Source organism: Austrofundulus limnaeus, unplaced genomic scaffold (genome assembly GCF_001266775.1).
Source record: "Austrofundulus limnaeus strain Quisiro unplaced genomic scaffold, Austrofundulus_limnaeus-1.0 Scaffold25, whole genome shotgun sequence".
NCBI lineage: Eukaryota > Metazoa > Chordata > Actinopteri > Cyprinodontiformes > Rivulidae > Austrofundulus > Austrofundulus limnaeus.
The window spans coordinates 2248520-2270966 of record NW_013952427.1 but is presented as its reverse complement, the minus strand read 5'-3'; the positions used below and the strand labels follow the sequence as shown (position 1 = coordinate 2270966).

Genomic DNA, 22447 nt, shown 5'->3' with positions numbered 1-22447 from the left:
CAATATGACACAGCTTTTTATATTGTCTCCCTTCATAATGCCATCTGAAGGACATTTTGACATCCTTTATGTTTTAGATTTTCAGCCCAACTCCCATACATTTTACTTTCTCCCATTTATTATCATTTTTCTTTCTAATCCAGACTGTTTTGGTACAGTAGAACGGAGCTTTTACCTTTGACAGTATTTAACAAAGCACTAGCCTGTTTCTTAATTATTTTCTCCTCGCTTCATTGACACTGATTCATGAGGGTGAGGTTGGACACACCCCCTTTAGCCAGCCCCTTCAACCAAGCCCAACCTCCCATTCTCTGCAGGTTTTCTCTCTTCCATTTTCCTCACAGCTGTTTTAATCTCTTAAATTTTTTTTCTCCATTTTCCCGCTACATCTGAATATTCAGCTATCTTTCTTCTTTCTGTGATTATCTTTGTGACTCTCATAGCTAATAGGTTACATTCATGGTGATTCATTAACTTTAACGCGTCTCAGTTAATTATTGTTTTTTACATAAACGTGACAAAATGGGTGTTCAAAACCTCCATGTGCAATGAAACTTATTCAGTCTTATTTGACATTATTTGACATTAAATCATACATTTGATCATAATCTGCAGTTTTTGTAGTAAAGTCAAAACCCAGACAAAATAATATTGGCCAAAGTTATATTTCACTATATGCCACTGACAGCAAAACTTAGAAAAAAATCTTCATTTCTTTTCTTTTCATTATTTTCTTTGTTTTGTTTCTCTCTAAAACCTTCTTGCAATCTTTTAAATGATCTTAATTAATATTTCCACAAGTTTTCAGAAGGTTTTTCAACATTTTAATTTGATCTTACCTGCTTTTTTCATTCTTTTCTGGTTACTTTTCTTCTGATATTCTGAAAAAGACCCACGCACAAAGCCCATCTATAGATCATCAGAACAAACCTATGTGCCTAAAATACCAATATTGTTGCACAAGAACTTAATTCTGTATGGATCAATTCGAGGAGGTCCAGTTTTTCACAAATCAAGCATATGTACTTCAGTTTGGGTACTTGCTAATACAGAGTAACAATACTGAGTTTTGAGTTAGAACCTAAACATTACGCAATGACTTTAAAAACATGTTTCTTTTATTTAGAACATGGTATTTATTCTTCCTTATAGGCTTACAGTCCCTCTGACTAAATYAAACCAAATATACAGCAGCATATACTGTATAACAGAGGCACTAATGGAACAAATCAGAGCCGGGCCAGGGGCGGGGCAAATGACCGGGCCCTTTATACCAAAGAAAAGTTCATGATAGCATCATTTTATACAACATACACATGCCTGCAACAGCAGGACTTACAAACTTCAGCACCACAGAGCGACTAGGTTATTGTGAAGTCCATCAAAAGGACATGAAGTGTAACAAAACAAGAAAACTATTAAAACATTGAGCTACTGATAAAACAACACAAATTCTAAACAGTTCAGCACCACGGAGAGTGGTCGGGTCATTTTGACATCAGCTGTATCTATTTCAACCCAGAGTCTGTACTCTATCGATGGCTAAAGTTCATTAACACTGGCACAGAGACCCACATGTTCACAAACAATTTCAAAAAGAAGTAGCTACTCACCACTACTGAAGGACATAGGCCTATGATGAGCCCTGCGCTCTGCGAACATGTCCGTGATGCTCTTTGATCTCTATTCTCTATGGACAACATGAGTCCTCTCAGTCTCTCCTGTCCCACTGTGCCCCACTCAAGCGCAGCATTTCAAGTTGTACAGACTATCTGTCATGTTTTCCTCATTTTGTAGGTATACTGATGTTAACAGACCAATCTCCCAAATATTTTTAAGTTTAATGGATTTAACAAAACGTAATTTCAAATTTATTTAACATTTCAGAGCCTGTAGGGCATTAAAAACAATAAATAACATCAAATAACCGTCTTCCAACCCGCTCTGCTACTATAAATAAGTTCTCCCCTCCTCATTTCTTTCTGCTCTGCCCTGCATAGACAGGTGCTGAAACCTGCGGCCGACAGTCCGTGTTTAAAATTACTGGTATTGGGCCAGATAACGATATGGGTATTGGGACACCGCTAGTCAGTTCATTGTTTTATTTTTTCAGGGTTTTTTTGTCTTTTTTTTCAGATTTATGTTTACAAATACAACCTCCAGAAAGCGAGTTAAAAAGCAGCTGAGGTTATTTAAAAATCACTTAAAATTATTACAAGAAAATCAAGTTCCTTGGAGGCAAAAGTCTGAAGAAATCAGGGCCGATTTAAAATGTCTGCACTGCGCTGCCTCCCCTGTAAAAACAGTTTGATACAGAGAAGAACTCAAATTTCCGAGCTTTTCACCAGCCTTGAATGCAGCATTACACATGTGAAGTCTCAAAACTCTAATTTACAAGCGAGCAGATCCGTGCGCGTGCAAGTCTCGCTGCAAACGAAAACGAGCTGGAGAGGTTTAGCAGATATGAAGCAAGGGGCCGTGCCCGGCTCCGACTCGAAGAGCGCGAGGATGTGCCAGAATAGCAGCTATCTCTCTGAAGTTTTGTCTGCAGGAGTAACTGAGCTGGCAGGTGACTCTGCTCCACACGGACAAAAGAGGCTTACAGGCCCGCGTATCAGCTCCCCTCCAGCCAGAAGAGCTGTGGGGGAAATATAGGGTGCACTGGAGCGCTCACCTGACTTGACCTCGGTTAAAGTGGATTCGGATTTGCTCTGTATGAATATGACATCAGCAAGCAGCTTTGGTTTGCATAAACTCCAGCTCAGTGCAAAACATTTTTTTTTACTCTTAAAAAAACAGAGAAAAAAACTGCAGTGATATCAGTTCTGAAATGATGGGATGATGTATGAGGCGAATTTGCAAATACAAAAATAAATACATAAGCCCTAAACCATGTCAATGGTGTATATACTGCTGGGAAGCAGAGTGGTAAACTTAGCTCCTCCACTTTTTTCTGCTATGTGCTCTCTGTATGCATAGCCTCTGTAGTGCTGATGTGACTGCAGGGGGAGAGCCTAACCCAGTCAGTCACACTGACAGCCAACCTGTCTAATCTGCTCGCTGCTGGTGATGCTGCACTTTAATTAGGCCAGAAGGTCAATCAGCATTATTCAGAGGATGTGATTGCACTGAAAGCATTTCATAATCCAGGACAACCACTGTTTTAGGATCTAAACTTAAGTTTCTATCTCTTTTTCACTTCAAATTCAATTCAAAAATACTTTATTGATCCCAAAGAGAAATTAAATGTAACTCATTTAAGTAACGTGTTATTGTAGATGCTGATGGCTGTGGGCAGGAAAGATCTTCTGTGGTGGTCTGTATTATAACACAATTGAAGAAGCCTCCGACTGAAGACACTTTGTCTTTCTATGACAGTCTGATGAAGAGGATGGTCAGGGTTGTCCACAATGGTCTTGATTTTATGTAAAATCCTTCTTTGCACCATCTTCTCCAGAGATTCCACAGTCGTCCCCAGAACAGAACCAGCCTTCTTTATCAGGTTGTTTAGCCTTTTTTAGGTCCCTGGCTCTGATGCTGCTGCCCCAACAGATGATGGCAGAAGAGATGACGCTCTCAACAACAGACTTGTAGAAGATCTGCAGCATCTTGCTGCAGACATTGAAGGATCTCAGCTTCTTTAAGAAGTACAGTCTGCTCTGTCCTTTCTTGTAGACTGCTTCACTGTTGAGACTCCAGTCCAGTCTGTTGTCCAGATGAACACTGAAGTATTTATATTCCTCAAAATGCTGCAACTTTTCACTACATAATTCTTCTGAGTCCACTTGAGAAACATTGTAGATGTGCATGATGACAGAAGATCTTCATGGAAAATATAAGTTCTGACAGGTCTGCTGATGACACCTTCATTCCCAATGTGACAGATTTTTTATGGAAAACTGACATAATAAAAAACTGCAATGTATAAATGGCCCAATAAATGAATAAATACACTTCATCTGCACCAAAAGAAGAACTTTCATTTATAATTTAATTGACCTTCGTATTTCCAACATAGTTCCAACAAATTATATATTTTAGCACCAAATTTCAGTTTAATTGTTTTTAATTGATTTTACTTGTACTTCATCTCTTAAATTTTTTCCCCAAAAGTTTATTTATTTCCGTGTGTTGTTTTTACATTTTTTCTGTCTCCTGTTTTTACTTTACCTTATGCATTTCTGCCTCATTGTGCAAATAAGTTGGGCGGGCCTTATTGGGTCATCTCCTCTATTACTGTATTGGTCAACAGACAAGAAATAGCAGGAAATGTGCAAATCTATTGTGCAGCGCAATCGAAACAGTGTTAGTTCACCCAAGGCCCAAATTAAATAAACCAAAAATAATGTCAAACTAAAAACAATTATTTTAGTAGACAGAAAAATAAATCGATTAAATGTGGAGTGCTGAACATAAGATCTCTCTCGCCTAAGTCTCTGTTAGTTAATGATTCAATAGCTGTCATGTGTTTCTCAGTCATTTTGAACATGTTTACTGTATCACATCTATCTGTGGCACATACACACAAAAATAAATCTGGAACATCATGTTCAAGCATTAATTCAAAAAACTTTAAATACAAATAAATGAGAAAAATGCTGTCTTATCTGTTATCAGAGTTCACAACATCAACAACGTATTTTAAAAAAAAATAATTCCTACAACCATGTAGCTGTAGTCTTACAACCCTTGATTGTTGGTACCAGTGGTGATCTAATATGAGCGTAAAATGATGACTAAACAAGAGTTAACATTTTCTCAGTTTGATTTTCTAACTGAATAATACAGCAAAAGTGACTGTAATTTCCTAGTTTCAGTTTAGTTTTGTGTAAAGACTGAATGATTCATGTTTCTTTTAGATATCTCATATATGAGTGTTTTTCTAAGATTCTATGAACTGTGTGCTATCTGCCTTTGTGCGTACCGACGGTAAAGTCCTTGCACATCTCTTCTAGATGCCATTTTACTGGTGACTCATATGGGTTGCAGCTGATCTAGCAAGTGCAGCCGTGACACCAGAATGATGAAACTGACATGAAATCAAGCCRATGTCACTGTAGGTGCTGTGTGAGCTAAAGTAACAGATCTGATGTGTAGTGTCCTACTTCAGAGTTTGACCCATGCTTTTGTTCCTTTAACTGAGGGACCCTCATCAAGCTACATCAGCTTTGGAACTTCTCACCAAACTTTATTTAGGAACCTGTTGGTTTTATCAATGAGAATTCATGATGGTTATTTATCACTTTTACCAGGTTAATCCCTCGGACTTCCAGACAATAAATGTCAGCGGTGCAGACTCGAGTCAAATTACAACTTTAGACTTGACTTGACTTGAAAAAATGTTCAGAGACTTGGGACTTGAATTGGACTTGAACCCGTTTACTTGAAAATACTTGATATTTTACCCCAAAAGTTTAAAACATATTTATAAAGTGCACCCCATTAATTCATTTCTCTAGTAACAAACACAGACCATCCGTCTGGATTTCAACACATGCATGTATGCGTGAGCTGAAGCACAGACATTATAAACTTCCTACTGCTTCTCTTTTCTCCTGCTCTGGTAAAAAAAAATTGAATGAAAAAAAAAGAAAGAAAAAAAAACAGGCCCACTTCAATGCTTGACACTCAGCAATGGGTTGTAATTTTTACTCCGGATGTTCAGTAAGCGAATTACTCAAAGTTTGTTGTCTTTTGGGAAGCAGAATAAAAACACTCCAGCTGAAGTTTCTGGTTGGTTTGTGCAATTAATCACAACACACTGAACCATTTCTCCTGCAGGCTATCAGTACTTGTGGTGTGTCACAAATTACATAACTCTTTCAGGGTGATCACAGAAAATGCCAAAGACACCCAGGTTTTTTTTTTTTTTCAAAATGAGAATCTGGAAAGCACTTTTTCTGACTGTCATTTGATTTATGTTGGCTTCAAAACACTTTTCCTTTAACCTTTAAGGGACAATTTGCACTCTGAGAACACTAACATCACCAGGTCTGTTTCACATCATAAACTCTGGACCCTAAAACATCAGAAGCATCCTAGGCCTGACCCCCACTTTTTTCTCAGGACAGTGAAAGAGCCACAGCCCCCCCTATGGACAAAGTTAGAAAGACCATTTTACTTTTTCATCAACTGACTGTCAAAGTTGGTGTTGTATTTTGTGAAAAGGAAACCTTCTGCCTTAAAGTTTATGTTTTATTCTGATAATGTTAGTAATGTTTTATTTCAGCTATTCAGAAGTGGTGTCATTTGATTTTGTCCTCTTTTTTCAAGTCATGAGAAGAAGAAGGGGTCTGTAAGAGTTTATCTTTTCAAGCAAGATATTAGTATGACTTGGGGTTGGCACTGCTAGTGGAGGAGTTTAAGAATCTGACTGTCTTGTTCGTGAGTAATGGTAGGACTGAGTGGGAGATGGATCAACGGATTGAAATCCTCATCCTCAGAGTGTTGCTTTGATCGGTCATGCTGAAGAAAGAGCAGAGTCAAAAGGCAAAGCTCCTGATTGACTGGTCTGTGTACATCCCAGCTCTCACCTATGGTCATGAGATGTGGATCATGACTGAAAGACCGAGATCCTGGATACAAGCGGCCAAAATGAGTCTCCTTCGTATGGTGGCCGGGCTCAGCTTTAGAGATAGTGTGAGGAGGCGTGGGGCTCTGGAGGCGGGGCGGGCGCTTCGGCTTCCCTGGGGCCGTTCGGGCTCCCGGAGTCGGGCTCCGGGTTGCTGTGGTTVGCCCGCTGRCTGGAGTGGCTGCCGGGGCCTGGGGGGTGGTCGGTTGGGGGTGGGCTCCTGGCCGTTGGCGGGATGTGGGGGTGGTCCGGGGGGTGGCCTTGCTGGGGCGGGGGGCTGGTTGATCGGACTGGTGCGGCCCGGGCTGGGACTTGGCTGTCTGCTCTTCTCCACCCCAGACTGAAGGGGCCTACCTCCTGGGTTCGGGCGTGAGCTGCCCTCTGCTGGGGGTAGGTGCATATCCTGGGCCTGGGGGGTATAATGTMTGTATGGGGAGTGTGAGTGGATTGTGGCGTCCATCTTGTGTGTCTTGGAATGAGTGGGTGAGAGGATGAGVGTGGGACTGTATGAGTGTGTTATGTATGCTTGTATTTATGTCAGGCTGGGAATTGAGCGGCCCCTTCTTCGGGTTCATTTGAGGGCCCACCACTCCCCTGACCATGCTGTCCTCTGGTGGGTTGTACCTTTGCCCGCCGGCGCGCTGGGGGCTCTCGTCCGGGGCTGGGTGCTTGGGCATGTGCCGGCTCGGCCCGGTGGCTGCCCGGCGGGGCTGGGTTCCCCCTGGCCCTATCGGGCCTTGGCCTGGGGGGGCTGCGGCCTGGGGGCCCGGGCCTCTGTGTCGGTGCCTGGATCCACTCTGGCGCGGTGGGTACCAGCGGGGCCTGTGAGTCCGCCACTGCTGGCCCCGGGGGTTGCTGTATGTGGTCGTTGGTGGGGCTCTTCCGGTTCTCTCCGGTGGTCCTCTTTGGGGGGTGGGTGGGCGCCCCTTCCGGCGCGGGTGTCCCTAGGGGCTGCGTGCTTGGGGTCCCTCTCGGGGTCTTTGGCACTGATCTCCCTTATGTCGGCTTCCGGCTTTGCGGGTCGCGTCTGTGGTCCCCCCACACTCACTTTGAAACATTCCACGGGAGAGATCCATGCATGATCACAACTGCATACAAACAGGCGTTCACATCCTGGGTTTTACATTCGGGCACTGACGAAGGATATGTGCATATGTGTATGTATGTGTGCATGTATGTATATGGGCATGTATATGTATGGGTATGTATGTATGTATGTATGTATTTGTATGTAAGTATGTATATGAAAGTGTTTGGATATGTAGGTAGGGGTATGGTTGTGTATATATTTGTATATGTAAATGGGTATGGTTTTCAGCAAGGCTTAAGTCATTATAATTACATAGTTATGCATTTTTGTTGCTGTGGTTTTGCTATCTTTGTTTTGTAGGTGTGGAGCCGAGAAGTCCGGTGTGCTGTCTTGTGTTTTCTCAACGTATAATTTACATATCTTCTAATCTCTTTTTCACTCTTTCTCAATGCATTTCACTTTTTTCTTTTTTCTTCTTTTTCTCCAAAAAAAAAACAAAAAAAAAACATAATAATGGTGTGGAGAGGATGGCTGGAGGGGGAGAAGGGAGGCCATCAAAAAAAAAAAAGAAAAAAAAAGAGATAGTGTGAGGAGCTCAGTCATCTGGGGGGGGGGGAGCTCGGAGTAGAGCTGCTGCTCCTCCACATCGAAAGGAGTCAGTTGGAGGGATTATGTATATTTTCTGCCCTTGTATCTTGGCACCGACCACTTTGTTGGAATTTTCCAAATTTGCCTGGGGGCGGGGTTATGCTTTCATTGGTGGGTGAGTGATCTCAGAGGGATTTCCCTGGTTAAATATAGGTTAAGTTAAAAAATAGGTACTAATAATAATTCACAATTCTTACATTCTTTGACAAATCTACAGCAGTGTGCAAGGACGTGTCAGGATTGACTTATTAGCTGATAAATTAAATTGTTGACGTGAGCAACCTAGGCAAGCATAGAAAAAAAAGCATGTTTAATATGTATGTGTAATAAGTCAGGTTCTCATGCATTTTTGGGTCACAGGTTTTAATGGAAGTGTGGAAATTGCACATCAGGGAGCACTACATTTGATGGCTTTTAAGTAAAAACTACAGTTTTCTTTGTGCCGTGCTGTCTCTAAGCAACGTCGCTGAAATTGTATAGAAAACGGCACTAATAAGCTACCTCATTAGGGCGTGTACACGGTAGGCCTTTTTACGGTTTGGGCTGTCAGTTCCGTGGGTTAGAATACAAACTTCAAAAGACGTCTGCAGATACATTGCATGCACTCAGGAGTGCTAATTTAGTTCAGAAATTGGTAAACACACTATTCTATCCGCCCACCCTACGTGCTGATGGAGCCCAGAAACTGGGTTCACACCGAAGTGGCTCCGGCGTTACGACAAAATATGCATCCGTCCTCTCTCTGGTGAGTAACTTGATGCTCGCCTCATTATTCAGGAGTTAATTTGCCTGACGCTGTGTTCTCGCCCCGAGGCCATGCCGAACCTCAGAGTTCCTCCACCGTTGGTCGCTGCCGCTCGATTGCTGCTGGAAAAAAAGATGTCCTCGGTGCACCTAAGCACAACAGGACACACAAATACTCCTGTGAGCCAATCACATGCACATACACACTGATCCGCTTCATCTCATTAATGCAAACACAACTCTAGTTAGATCACTACATGTAATAAATTGGATTAAATTCTACTGGCTAAGCACTGTGATCTTGTCGGGTTAATTAATTTCGGTCCATTCCGTCCGTGTTTTTTTCCTCCCTGCACACATGCTGACACTGTTATTGTGTGGCATCCTGCTCAGTGGAGAAGGATAATGGGCTCATGAAGAAGGGAGAGAAAGTTGCAATGTTTCCCATTATAAACTCTTCTTTTTTTTCTGGATACAAGGAAGTATGCTCCACTAGCTAGAACTAATACAGTGGATCTGCCCCTCCTTCACATGCTTTTTCACAGCTCTTATCTTTCTCCCCAAATGAAAAAATAAATAAATAAATAAATAAAACTGGATGGCTTCTCTGTGCTTCTGCTTCTGCCTGAATGCTATCTCATTTGGTTTTAATATATTTATCCATTCATTATTGTTCTCTTTTATCGGCTGGCTAATATTTGTAATTAGCTGACCAGTTGCTAATTTGTCCTTATCTCCTAACAGTCAAATTTACCCTCCACCTCAGCAGACAGATGTAAAAATGACCCCTTTTTCCATCTCTGCCCCCCGACCACCTTTATTCGTCTCCTCTTCCCTGAACTGCGTGACTGACAGCTGGCTGTATAAGTAGTTGTCATAGCAACCTCCCATCCTTCTGACAAGTCCTTTTTCTCTATAGCACCCTCTGTCACAATAGCCACCCCTCCCCTTCCATCCTTGCTCCCTTTCTGTTGTAGCAGCTGAGAAAGAGGCAGAGTCTGAAGAGGAATTTGAAAACCCGAGAGCACCCAAAGTAGCTGATGTGCTTTCCTTCGAACCTGCACCACCTCCCAAGCCCCATGATTTTCCTTCTCGGTGTTCTGCCCCCTTTCCTCATCCTCCACACCGCTGGTAATGATTCACCCGCTCCAGCGGCGCAGCTCTTTCATACATCCTGGCTTATCACGGACTGCAGGACTGTGTGCCCAGCAACTTACTGTATGGACACAACGCTCTCGCTCTCTCCCCACACGTTCAGTCTCTCCTCCTCTTGCTCGTTCTTTCACTCTTCCCTCCCTGATTTTTCTTTCTCTTCTTTGTTCTCTTGTCCCAAAAAAAAACTACTTGCTCTGCCCCCACTTGCTATTCAGCTGTCAAAAACCTCAGCAGCCTCCAGTGCAATCATGGAATGTAGTGTAATACGTCTCCAGGATACTGGACTGCGCTGTAGTCCAGCGCGTATGTGTGCTATGTCAGCTCCAAATCCTTCAAGCTTTCAGTGGAAATGAACATTTTTCGAAGTGAAGTTGAGCAGAGATGCTGAGCGTGTGAGCACAAAAAGTCCTGTGGTTTTGTTTGTCGTGTGTGCTGCAGCAGTCAGCTTTAAGATGTGTGTATTGTTGATTCAAGAGCTTGTATTAAATACACATAGAAATCTACAATGTGTGAAAAAAGACACCACGCTTTCACGTTCAGTTTTTATTTTTTTATGTTTTTCTTTCCAACAAGCATCTGTGTGAAAAAATAAATGTAAAAGTCAGAGAAGTTTGGGGAAGTTAGTGTCACAGTAAAGTTGTATAAAATGTTCTACTACAGTGAACTGGAATTACTAGAGGTGCAACAATACATGTACCCGTATCGAACTGTTCAATACAGTGCTTTAGGTTCAATACATACTATGTTTCGAACACAACAGGTTTTTTTTATTTGATCAACTTGTCTACTGAAGATGCTCTGTATTAAAGGATCAGTGGATCTGTGTTCGACTACTCCACCTAGGCTGCATTTCTGAGCGCAGACCCACCGAGAAACTTGCTGTTTCAGCAACTTTTAATTTAAAAATTGTACTTTTGAGGTTAAACAAATGTTCATAATTAATTTCAATAAATTACAAGTTAAGAAGGGCACGGACATTCCTCTTTTTTTGTATCAAAAAAATGTCGAACCGTGAGACTAAAGTATCAAACCGAACTGAATCGTGAATTTTCTGTATCGTTTCACCCCTAGGAATCACATTTTAAAGTGGACATGTGATGCTTTTAAATCCATCTTTTTCTCATTTACACACGTAGACAATATTGTCGGTACCCCTTGTTTAATGAAAGAAAAGCCCACAATGGTCACAGTAATAACTTGAATCTGACAAAAGCAATGATAAATAAAAATTGGATGAAAATGAACAAATGAAAATCAGACATTACTTTCCAGCCATGCTTCAACAGAATTAAAAATAGAAATTAAAAAAAACTCTTGAAACAGGCCTGGACAGAGATGATGGTACCCTTAACTTCATACTTTGTTGCACAATATTTTGAGTCAACCACTGCTTTCAAATAATTCCTGTTGCTGTCAGTTAGACTTCTGCACCTCTCAGCAGGTATTTTGATCCACTCCTCATGAGCAAACTGCTCCACTTGTCTCAGGTTTGAAGGTTGTCTTTTCCTGACAACAAGTTTCAGCTTAGGATTTATGTCAGGGCTCATAGAAGACCACCTCAGAATAGTCCAATGTTGTCCTCTTATACATTCTTGGGTGTTTTTAGCTGTTTTGGGTCATCATCCTGTTACAAGACCCATGACCTGTGACTGAGACCAAGCTTTCTTACACTGGGCAGCACATTTCTCTGTAGAATCTTTTCATAGTCTTGAGATTTCATTGTCCTACACAAATTCAAGACCCTCTGTGCCAGATGCAGCAAAGCAGCTCCAGAACATAACATAGCCTCCTCCATGTTTCACAGTACAGTGTTCTTTTCTTAATATGCTTCATTTTTCTGTCTGTGAACATGGAGCTGATGTGTCTTGCCAAAAAGTTCCATTTTTGTCTCATCTGTCCAGATGATATTTTTTTCAGAAGCTTTGTGGCTTGTCAACATGTACAAAAGGTAATATTAGATATCTGAATACCCCAGCAAGTAATGGGTGAGGGGTTTTATCTTTCAGGCTGTCTTATTGCTGCCATATTTGGTCAAAGGCAAGTTTTTCAAAGGTGGTCATATGACAGATCAAAGAAGACCAGAACTGTCTCAGGAATGGATAGCTGCAATCAGGTGTGCAATATCTCTTGTGGTTCAAATGTTCAACACTGAAAGTTGCAACAACTGGGAACGTTGCTTATGATGCACAGCTGTTTGATGTGTCCAGTGTGCTGTCCCTGGTGCCGAACATACCTGTGACCAATAAGTTTTGAACTTTCTGTGTGGATAACTTCTGAACCACAAGAAATTTTGCACATTTGATTGCAGCAATCCATTTCTGGGACATTTCTGGTTTTCTTTGATATGACCCCTTCAAGATGGTAGCTTTGTTTTGTACATAGCCTAAAATGTAAGCTCCCTCACCCTTTACTTGCTGGGGAATTCAGATATTTTATTTTCCCCTATAYGTTTGGAAATAATTGAGCCACTCTTAGATTTCATCTTCTCAGTTTTTTTATTATGATTTTTATTAACAAAAATGAGGTCAAAGTAGAAAACATGTGAATAATAAGGTGAGGAAGTAGCACCCAGGTGATGCCATCCACAAGTGTGAGCACTTCTATCAAAACAAGAGTTTTGTCAGTTTTATTTTCCTGTACTGGAGCGTGCAGGTATGAGGTGGAACAATGTTAGAATGGAAAGACATCAGCAGTGACTTCATTGCTGCTGCTCTCCTAACAATATAAGGGGAAACACCACTGTACAGTATGAAATGACATTCATAAAAAAAAACATTTAGGAAATATGCTGGGCTGKTTTAAATAGTAACACTGTATTACTGAAGGAAACCAAACTGAGGTCATTAAAAGTTAGAGATGGTCTGTAAATGTCAGCTGACATCTAGTTAAGTCAGAATTACATTCAGAAAAATATATGTCAGAAAATATTTTTTTATTCTTTGCCAGTGTCAGAAATGTTATTTTTCATATAACAAATATTACACAGAATATGTTTTCTTGTTGCTCTGCAAACATCTGAACCTGGATTATTCTTGTTGCAAGTTGCAATCTGGCAGTGACTAACAGGGATTAACAGTGACTACAGCTGCACGCATCTATTTGTAGTTTAATAAATAACAGATCAGATCAAATCTATGAGTGCTGTTGTCTAGCTGTGATTAATAAATGGGTCCTGGCAATAAAACATTCATCTGTGCTCTCATGGGTTTTAAAGATGTTGGAGATAAAGTTAGTACAATGTAGTTACAAGATTGTTCTAAGATTGTTAACACAGGGTCACACACTCACTGATAAGTGTTATTATCTCTAATTCTCTGTATCAAAGTATCAAAGGTTTGCTTGTAAAAAATTTTTTTTTCACACTTGTCATTCACTTCTTTCTACTTTCCTTGTCAGACGTGTTTAGACTGTTTTGGTCCTCTCGCCTTGTCTGTTTGCACGTGTGCTGCAGCGCTGTAGGTGAATGAGTTAATGTTTCCACTGGTGATGAACAAAAGACCTGAATTCCCAAAGGAGCATTTTAGTTGAGAGCAGCTCGAGCACAATACTAGACGGTGAAATGGATCTTCCAACTGATCTGTTTTCAAAGCAGATTTACTTGGCGCAGCCGCATGCGTTCCCCTTTTTCTCCACCACAGATATGATGATAACAATGCAAAACTGAAATCTGCATCATGTTACTTCTTTAATATGTTGTGTTCACCTCCCCTCGTGTGCTTCTCACTGACATCGCTCAGAGATAATTTAAAAGTGGTCTGAATAGGATTACACAGTTTGAGACCTTTTTGAAGCAGCGTTACACAAGGCCTTTTTGCGACGCAAGACCCGRCTCACCCTTGGCCTAATCTACCCCTGTTCTGGTTGTGTTTGCCTTGAGCAGAGTGCTGCCTCAGTGTGGGCGGGATTATGATATTAAACAGGCACAAATCTTATTTCATTTTATTTGCAACTCCACAATAATGGACAACACTAAACTTGAAGAAAAAGTACAGAAAATTGTACCGGATTATTTAGCTGTTAAGACGAGTGAAGACAGTAAGCTAATKGTAGCTAATGTTAGCTWAWTGTTTAGTAGCTTGCTACTGTTGTTTTTTAGTTAAACTCATGTGAAACAAACGTTACAGTCGCTGMAAATGATTCAYRTAAAGTTCATCTCATCTGTGTGACATAGTCAAATCAGGTGGAACAGCCCAGCCCAGATAGAACCTAGGGTCTTGGGGTTCCAGAAATCAGGATGGAACTGGGCCATAAGGTTAMTGCAAACACACTGAACCAGAGTTTGAAGCCAGGCCGACCCGGGCCGGGCCTTGCACAAAAAGGCCCCCAGATTAGTGATATATAGTGATGATGGTCCAAGTCCTATAAATATTTTTTCACYGAGCTGAGGGAAGACTTGCCATCTTTAAGCTGGAGAATGGATGCAGTCTTATATTTTAAGGCTTGTCACATGGAAGCTATTAACATTGATTCTCTGAGTGCACCTCTTGTGAAATTGATAAAGGTCAGGCAATAACTCAGGACTCATCACACCAATTTGAAGAGGATTATTACAGCTAAATAAGAGAAAAGAAAGAAAAATCTGTTTTGTATTTGCATCTATTCCTCTGTACACAGGACAGCACATGTGATGTGGTCTGGTGTTATTCCTGGAAGATTGTTGCAACTCGGCTCGGCCCACCCCAACATTGACTCAGCTCCATGATCCAACCTCAGAATTTATATTCCCCCTCTAGCAAAAAGAAGGACCATCTTGGCCTTTCATTTTCCAGTTCAGGGCTTTTTTTTCTTTCTTTCAGATAAATGCTCTCCGGCCCACCCTGACAGATGTCACGTTGCATCACTTCCATTTTGATTCAAAGTCTCTGATCCTGCCACTTGCAATAAGGCAGMACCAGGGACACCCATCCCTAGACAATGCTCTGACACCGGTGATTATTTTGAAGGTGCTGAGCAGTGAAACCCTTTTTGCTCKACGCCATGTCCAGGTACTCTCTGCAGGAATTGTGGCACCGGCTTGTGTTTTGGTCAAGGAACAACAACAACATCACGCTGTGTATACGCAGATAATCCTGACACATGGGTGGCAATTTATGCTTCACCTCTTCACCTCCTGTGGCTGTTGTTTCTGTCCCTACACAGGTCAGACTAGGAGAAACAATCTGTATGAAGAGAAGATTTTAAAGCTGCCTGCAGGGACGCAGCACTGTAGCATTAATCATTCGTTGCCAGCGTACATCAGTAAACACAGCGTATCAGGTTAAGGTAAACATCAGGGCCCTCGTGTATCAAGGAGGGAGCAGCTTTCATACTGAAAGTTGGCGTGAGGACAAGATGTGAGAATTGTGGAGGAACACAAATATCAAAATATTTATACTTTGATACTTCAATCATTTCAGGTGATGTACATCATTAACAGGAACACAGTAAAGTAAGTAAACTTGAAATTTTGTCAAAATCAAACGCGGCTGGTGGAAACCACTTTTACTTCTGGCTTGGTAATGCGTAAGAGCAGCGGCACRTGATCAGTCTGTAGAGGTTACGTGTTCAGTATTTTCATGTTAGTATGTTCAAAACATAAACAAAAACCAACGATTTTGTTTTTCGTTCTTGATATTTAAACAAAAATGATTTTTAACAGTTTTAYTATGTTGCTTCATTTTTTGTTGTTTGAAACATTGTCAATATATCGCTATGCAGTGTTTGTAACCACTCCACTATGTGAGCAGTGCAGACTTTGTTATGTAGTGAAAAATGAAGCAAGAACATTTGTTTGTAGCTTAATGAAAAAGCCAAATAATCAAGATGAGGTCTCTGAAATGGCTCAGAGTGAAGAGACTGAAGCAACTGCAGACAGGCTGKAAACAGGYACCATGCTGACAGAAAGCACTTATATGTGATGGTAAGCTGAAAAACTCATAAACATGACTTAATATTAGCAGATTAACTTTATTTCATCAGTCTATCTACCCCAGTGTGTGTTAACCCTCTKATTAGTTGTGTATAAAAATATTAAAATAGTTGATATTTGGACATTTTGCTTCAGTAATAACCTTTTTTTATCTCTATCTAAACTTTAGTTTGATTTAAGGATAAAGTTTTGTGTTTATCACTGTAATAACACAAAAAATAGTTCTTACTGGTTTTATTAATTAAAAAAGTCTCCATTGCATTCAAAGTAAAAAACAGTGTGCTGTATGAATGCAACCATATGGTATAAGTTCATGGTTGCAACTCAAGAGTAGGTCGTGAAGTTCAGAGTGTACCCAGTTCCAAAAAGTAAACCATAGCACTGGTTGTATGAGGTTAGATGCAAATCAGTTTCATCATTTAAATTTAAACAAGAAATGCAAAAACTCCTAAGAAAACAGGTTTTAATATCTCTTGAGTCCAGAAGACTGAATGGAGTCATATTTTGGTGTGTCAATGTGCTTTAGTACTTTGGTAATGTTKACTGAAAAAGGTTGTGTGGAGGAAAGCACATTCTCACATATTTTTACGCTCACTTTCACTCAATGTTCATTTTGAAACATCCCCACGTGGAGCGTGACGTACGCTACCTTTCTGTGCGTACAGATTGTCGGTACGTAAGGCCCCAGATCCCACAGCATTTAACAAGACTCAGTAGCAAACAGGCAACCTATTGAAAAGTCAGCGTTMTTCATTTCATGTCTCCCAAGCCTCGGGTGCATGCTGAAGAGACACTCCATTGTTCTCAAAAGAGCACAATGAAATATTTTCTCTGGCTACACACAAAAAAACTGGATCAGCAGCAATTAGTAGAGTAAGAAAGAGATAAAGAGAGGAAGATAGGGAGGGCAGCCGTCGAAAAAGAATGAGGGTGGGGGCAAAAATGTAGAATCAGCGAGTGAGGAGGAAAAAAGAGGAAGGCATGAAAGCGAAGGAAGAGATAGATGACTAAGAGGAGAAGGAAGAGAGGCAGTGAGTAAAAAAAAGAAAAGAAGAGAAGTTGAGTTTTCAGCCGGTGCAGTTTGGTGTGTAGGAGGTTGGAGCCGCCTGGAGCCCCTCTTGCTTTTAAACGACCAAAGACTCGCTCATTGTCTTGGGTTTGTGAGTGTGTGTGTGAAATGTCTTCATCATTCCTTCGCATTTTTCTCTTTTCTTTTTTCTTTCCACTCTGACCCCACACTTACCCCTCACAGCTACAGCACATGCTCTCAAAAGGGACTGAATTCATTTGAAGCAGAGATTGATCAGGGCCGGGGGGTAAAGAAAAAACTAAATCAACGTGACTCGAGACCGACCTTCAGTAAACAAACTAGATGGTTACCTGTGATCACTGTTTTATCAAGAGACAGCTTTGGTTTTTATCTGTTGCCCCTGTGATGAAAACGTTTCACCTTATCCGCCCGTTCGCTAATTGTTCTGCTAATTGAGGTCAGCTGTATTGTAACTTTTTTGTCTTTTTTGTCTCTTTTTGTTTCAGAAGACAGGAAGTTGTTTGTTGGAATGCTGAACAAACAACAGACTGAGGAGGATGTTTACCGTCTCTTCGAACCCTATGGAGTCATCGAGGAGTGCACGGTCCTAAGAGGTCCAGACGGCAACAGCAAAGGTAGGAACCATTATACAACTGTCAACATTATTTAGGTCACTGACAGACAATCGACTGGTGTGTGTGTGTATATCTTAGTGTGTGTGTCTGCCTCCATCAGCAAAACTGCATATTACACATGACAAATGCATCAGATATAGGTCAAATAACATGTTGACTTCATTCTGAATATTTGAACTGATCTGAAAATATCCTGATGCAGCTCAGTAATCCAGGTAGAAAAAATCAAAAAGAAAAAAATAAGTAGGTCYTCTGGAYGGGTTCTTCTTTAGTGAAACGTTTCGTCTCTCCTCCAAGAGACTTCTTCARTCTGATGAGTTTCAGGTGAACTCAGCCTTATAAGCACTGCCTCCACATGGTGGACAAACAGGTTAGTCACATGCAAAAGTGGGCCATCGCCTAACAGTAGGCTTAATTAGCTCTATTGTTCATAGAGGGTCGTGTGCCCCACCACCTGACTTATTGGTTTGGATGTTTCGGCTGTGAYTCTTTGGTGTCGTGTTATGTGTATGTAGTGAGTGCAGGCGGGGCTCGACGTCCCCTTTTTTTGTCTTTTTTTTTTCGTTTCCTTCTTTGTGTTGGTTATTGTTGGGCCCTGATTCACACCATAAATGTGAATCATGGCCCTTTTTTGCATGTCACTGAATAGAGCTAATCAAGCCTATTGTTAGGCGATGGCCCTCTTTTGCATGTGACTAACCTGTTTGTCCANGACTAAAACCCGACTAAAACCATTAAATATAGAAATGACTAAAACCCGACTAAAACCATTAAATATAGAAATGACTAAAACTGACTAAAACTAAGAAGTATTTTTGTTCAAAAGACTAAGACTAAGACTAAAATTAAAATGGCTGTCAAAAACAACATTGCTTGGAGGAGAGACGAAACGTTTCACTAAAGAAGAACCCATCCAGAGGACCTACTTATTTTTTTTCTTTTTGATCTAAAATTATTTCTTGTCTTTTTAGGTTTGTTTTGTTTTGTCTTGTATTTGATTTTTAATTATAGCTCTTTGTACTTTTTAACGACACAAAATAATTAACATTTTATTAGATTCACTGGTTGCTTGTAGGACATGTACAGGATGTTTTGGGGTAGATTTATAATTAGCACCAAAGGCCAAACAACTAATGAGGTCAGCTAKTTCCTAAAAGTAGTTTACATATTCTGAAAAGATTACCTAGCCTTTTAAAGAAATCCAACCTCTATAACGTGCAAAAAATATGTTTTTTGTGTCATTTGTCTGGTCAGTGCTATTAGAAACTGTTGTGAAATTACATCTTGAGGGTCTGAAAYTCTGATTTAAGCATGGTTTGGAGCTTAACAGAAACAATGTCAAAAACATTTAAAATGTCCTCACTGTAAGGATGGAAAAAGCCAATCAGCTTTCTTTGTTGTTCTCTAATATTTGTTYTTACCTGAGGTAGTTTCTCACCAGACTTTATTACTCTCTGAACAATACAGAACTTTTTGTTAAAGTTGTTAAAGCTAAACTTTTTTTAAGCTCATTACATTTCATACTGTTTTATCAATAGTTCTTATTGTGAAAAAACTAACACAAGTGGTCTTGAACAAACTTTATTTCATTCTAATTTTGAACAATTTTGATCACTTAATACCTACAAAAAAGCAGTTTTCAATAAATACTGTAGATTTGTTTTGTTTTTGAACATTTTACTTTCACTTAGCTGAAATTTAAAACGAAATTTTCTAGGATGAAACAGAAATAAATTGACAATAGTTTGAYCACAAAGCCTGTGTTGTTGATTATACCAGTTTGTGATTCTGCACAGCTGAAGGATTTATCACAACATAGACTGAATGTACCAACTATCCACAGTCTACTCTTCATGTCTSCGGTGTCACCTCAACTGTAAAGACTGTATGATGTGATTGTTTGTTTGGTAATATCTTATACCTTATACCAGGCACCTGATTGGCAGCACTTGGGGGTACCAGAAGCTCAAAACAAGTGTAAATAGTAACAACAAAAAAAGCTGTTTGTCAGAAAAGATTTGGCAAATGTTTCATGTGTGCAACCCACATACTCAGCTGCACTGCTCATTACACAAATGCATGTTCCTTACAAATCTGGCACCATTTAAAAGGAAATTTAACAGGCTTTTCAGTGGTAATATATATATATAAGATTTATTACCATGAAGTATTGAAGCAACAAAGAAATAATCTACAAAACACAAATTCCCTTAATGTTTGTGCTTAGTTTATACATTGGGCAACACTGGAGAAACAGTGGGGTTTGAACCAACAGTGTCCCAGTGAAGAATGTCCGCTGCAGCTCTTGAGCTACAGCCACCTCAGCAAGGTCAAGACAATACATGACTTGCAGAATATATTAAGATGTGAAAGCCTAATTATAGCAGAACATGGTACTATTGTAGAAGAGACCTTGTACAGGTCATCAGGAGCCCCTGCTCTGTCCCACTTGTATCTGAGCAGCGGGCAGGGCTTTGGCAGCTGAATGGACATCTTGATCAGTTGCTGTCCAAGGGGACGAGCCCATTAACACAGGAAGAATGGCAGGGTGACTGGGTCAAGCGGGACAAGAGATAAGAAGAATAATGCATGAAAGATTAAATGAAAGGAAATGAACTTTAAATGAAATAAAATTAGGTGAAATAAGGTATAATTATAAGAGGACACGGAGGACCTGTGACTGCTGTTTCACTCTAACTGATATATACTCACTGCTTCTGTCTGTAAAGATGTAGGCATTCTCTTTGGTATTTTGGGTTTAAAGGGAGCATCCCTGAACGACTCAGTCACAAGCAAGGATGGGTGAGATTCACCGATTTGTGAACTGCATGAGCAAATAGTCCAACAGTTTAACAACAACTTTTCTCAGTGTATTTTAGGGATTTCATCATCTACAGTCCATAATATCATCAAAACATTCAGAGAATCYAAGTTAACAACATGTAGACACATTGCCGGATTCTCTGGGCCCAAGCTCACTGGATTCAAGCAAAGAGAAAAAGTGTCCCATTGAAATTGTGTGCTGCATTGTGAAGCAACTGAAAGAATGGGAAAGAATTCCACTTACAAAGCTCCAATAATTAGTGTCCTCAGTTCTCAAAACACTTATTGAGTGTTGTTAAAAGGAAAGGTGGTAAACATGTCCCTGTCCCAGCTTTTTTTGGAACATGTTGCAGACATCAAAACAATTAAAAAACCAACACATTTTCACTCCCAAGTCGTCACATATTGACGCTTTTCCAAGGTTCCCACTGCGTCAGTTTTTTTACACGTCGGGTACCCCCCTCGCATCAGTTATTGATGAGAAGGGGCAGAATCCACTGTCATAATTTCAGAAAGTGTAGAAAATGCACAAAAACTAACAGTACCAAAGCCTAAAATGACCTTTATTCACTCTAGGCATCATGTCCCTGACCCTGGTACCTAAAATTAACCATTTTTATGAAGTGTAGGAAATTCACGTCAGCTACATGTTCCAAAGCCTAAAATTACCTAATATTCACCCTAGACATCCTATCCCTGACCCCACAACCTAAAATTAACCATTAACCCTGATCCCTAATATTAACCACGGACCCCAACTCAAAGACCCCTATATGTTGCTCCCCAACACGTCAAACCCAGACGCCAAGGGAACACAGAAATGCCTGGTGCGTCAAAAACTGATGTGACGGGTGTACTCGACACGTCAAAATAAGACGCAGAGGGAACCTTGGAAAAGCATCAATATGTGATGAGTCGAGAGTGAGAATGTGTCAAACACACACACACACACACACACACACACACACACACACACAAAACCAATAAAGATTATCCATTTGAACATTAAATATCTTGTCTTTCTAGTGTATTCAACTGAAAATAAGTTGAAAAGGACTTGAAAACCATTGTAATCTGTTTTTATTTATGTTTTACAAAACATCCCAACTTCATTGGAATTGGGGTTGTATTTGTATGTGTGCAGCTAACAGCTTCCTATTGGTTCCTTATAAATGTCTCTGGTGTAAAGAGGCCTAAGAAGTCCAGTCATGACACTCGCCTGTTTCCCATTTAACCTGCTCACCTGTGGAATGTTTCAAAAAAGTGTTTTTTTTTTGAGCATTCCTCAACTCCCCCAGTCTTTTGTTGCCCCTGTCTCAGCTTTTTTGGAATGTGTTGCTGGCATCAAATTCAAAATGAGTGAATATTTGCAAAARATAAACCAATAAAGTTTATCTGTTTGAACATTAAATATAATTTCGTTGAACTCAATAGGTTGAAAAGGATTTGCAAATCATCGTATTCTGTTTGAATATTAGTGTTAGACAGTTCTTTTCACTTCACGGTCCTGTTAATTGTCTTTAAGACATTACAGCAAAAARCATTAGTTTTTCTTCACCTCTACAAATATTGACCTAAACATCTAGTTAGAAGAATGATAGATTGTTCTTAAATGTGTTTGCTGTGTGAGACGAGTCTAGTAGTTAATAAAGACAGACAGGCATGTGGTGCTAAATAGTGAGCTTTTCTGCTTCATCAGTGCAATCTTTAGCCTGCAAATTCTGCCTGCTTAATGCCTGGAGTGGAGCAGCTTGCTGTGCAATGAGCACCTCTGACTGAACAGTGATTTCTGCACTGTCAGATATAATTCATTACTTTAAATATTCTCTCAGTGTTTAGGTCTATGCCGTGTGTGTGTGTGTGTGTGTGTGTGTGTGTGTGTGTGTGTGTGTGTGTGTGTGTG

At 40.3% G+C, this 22447-nt stretch overlaps 1 protein-coding gene across 19 annotated transcripts in view; it reads left to right on the top strand.

Annotated features, from left to right (window-relative positions):
- Positions 1–22447, top strand: part of celf5a (cugbp, Elav-like family member 5a) — a 302579-nt gene that overhangs the window by 226869 nt on the left and 53263 nt on the right. For 15 of the 19 annotated variants that reach the window (XM_014004593.1, XM_014004586.1, XM_014004595.1 and 12 more), the window contains exon 4: positions 17593–17721. In XM_014004593.1, the coding sequence (XP_013860047.1) occupies positions 17593–17721 (129 nt within the window). The remainder of the gene's footprint in view (positions 1–17592; positions 17722–22447) is intronic. The other 4 variants (XM_014004594.1, XM_014004589.1, XM_014004581.1 and 1 more) reach the window with 1 other exon arrangement.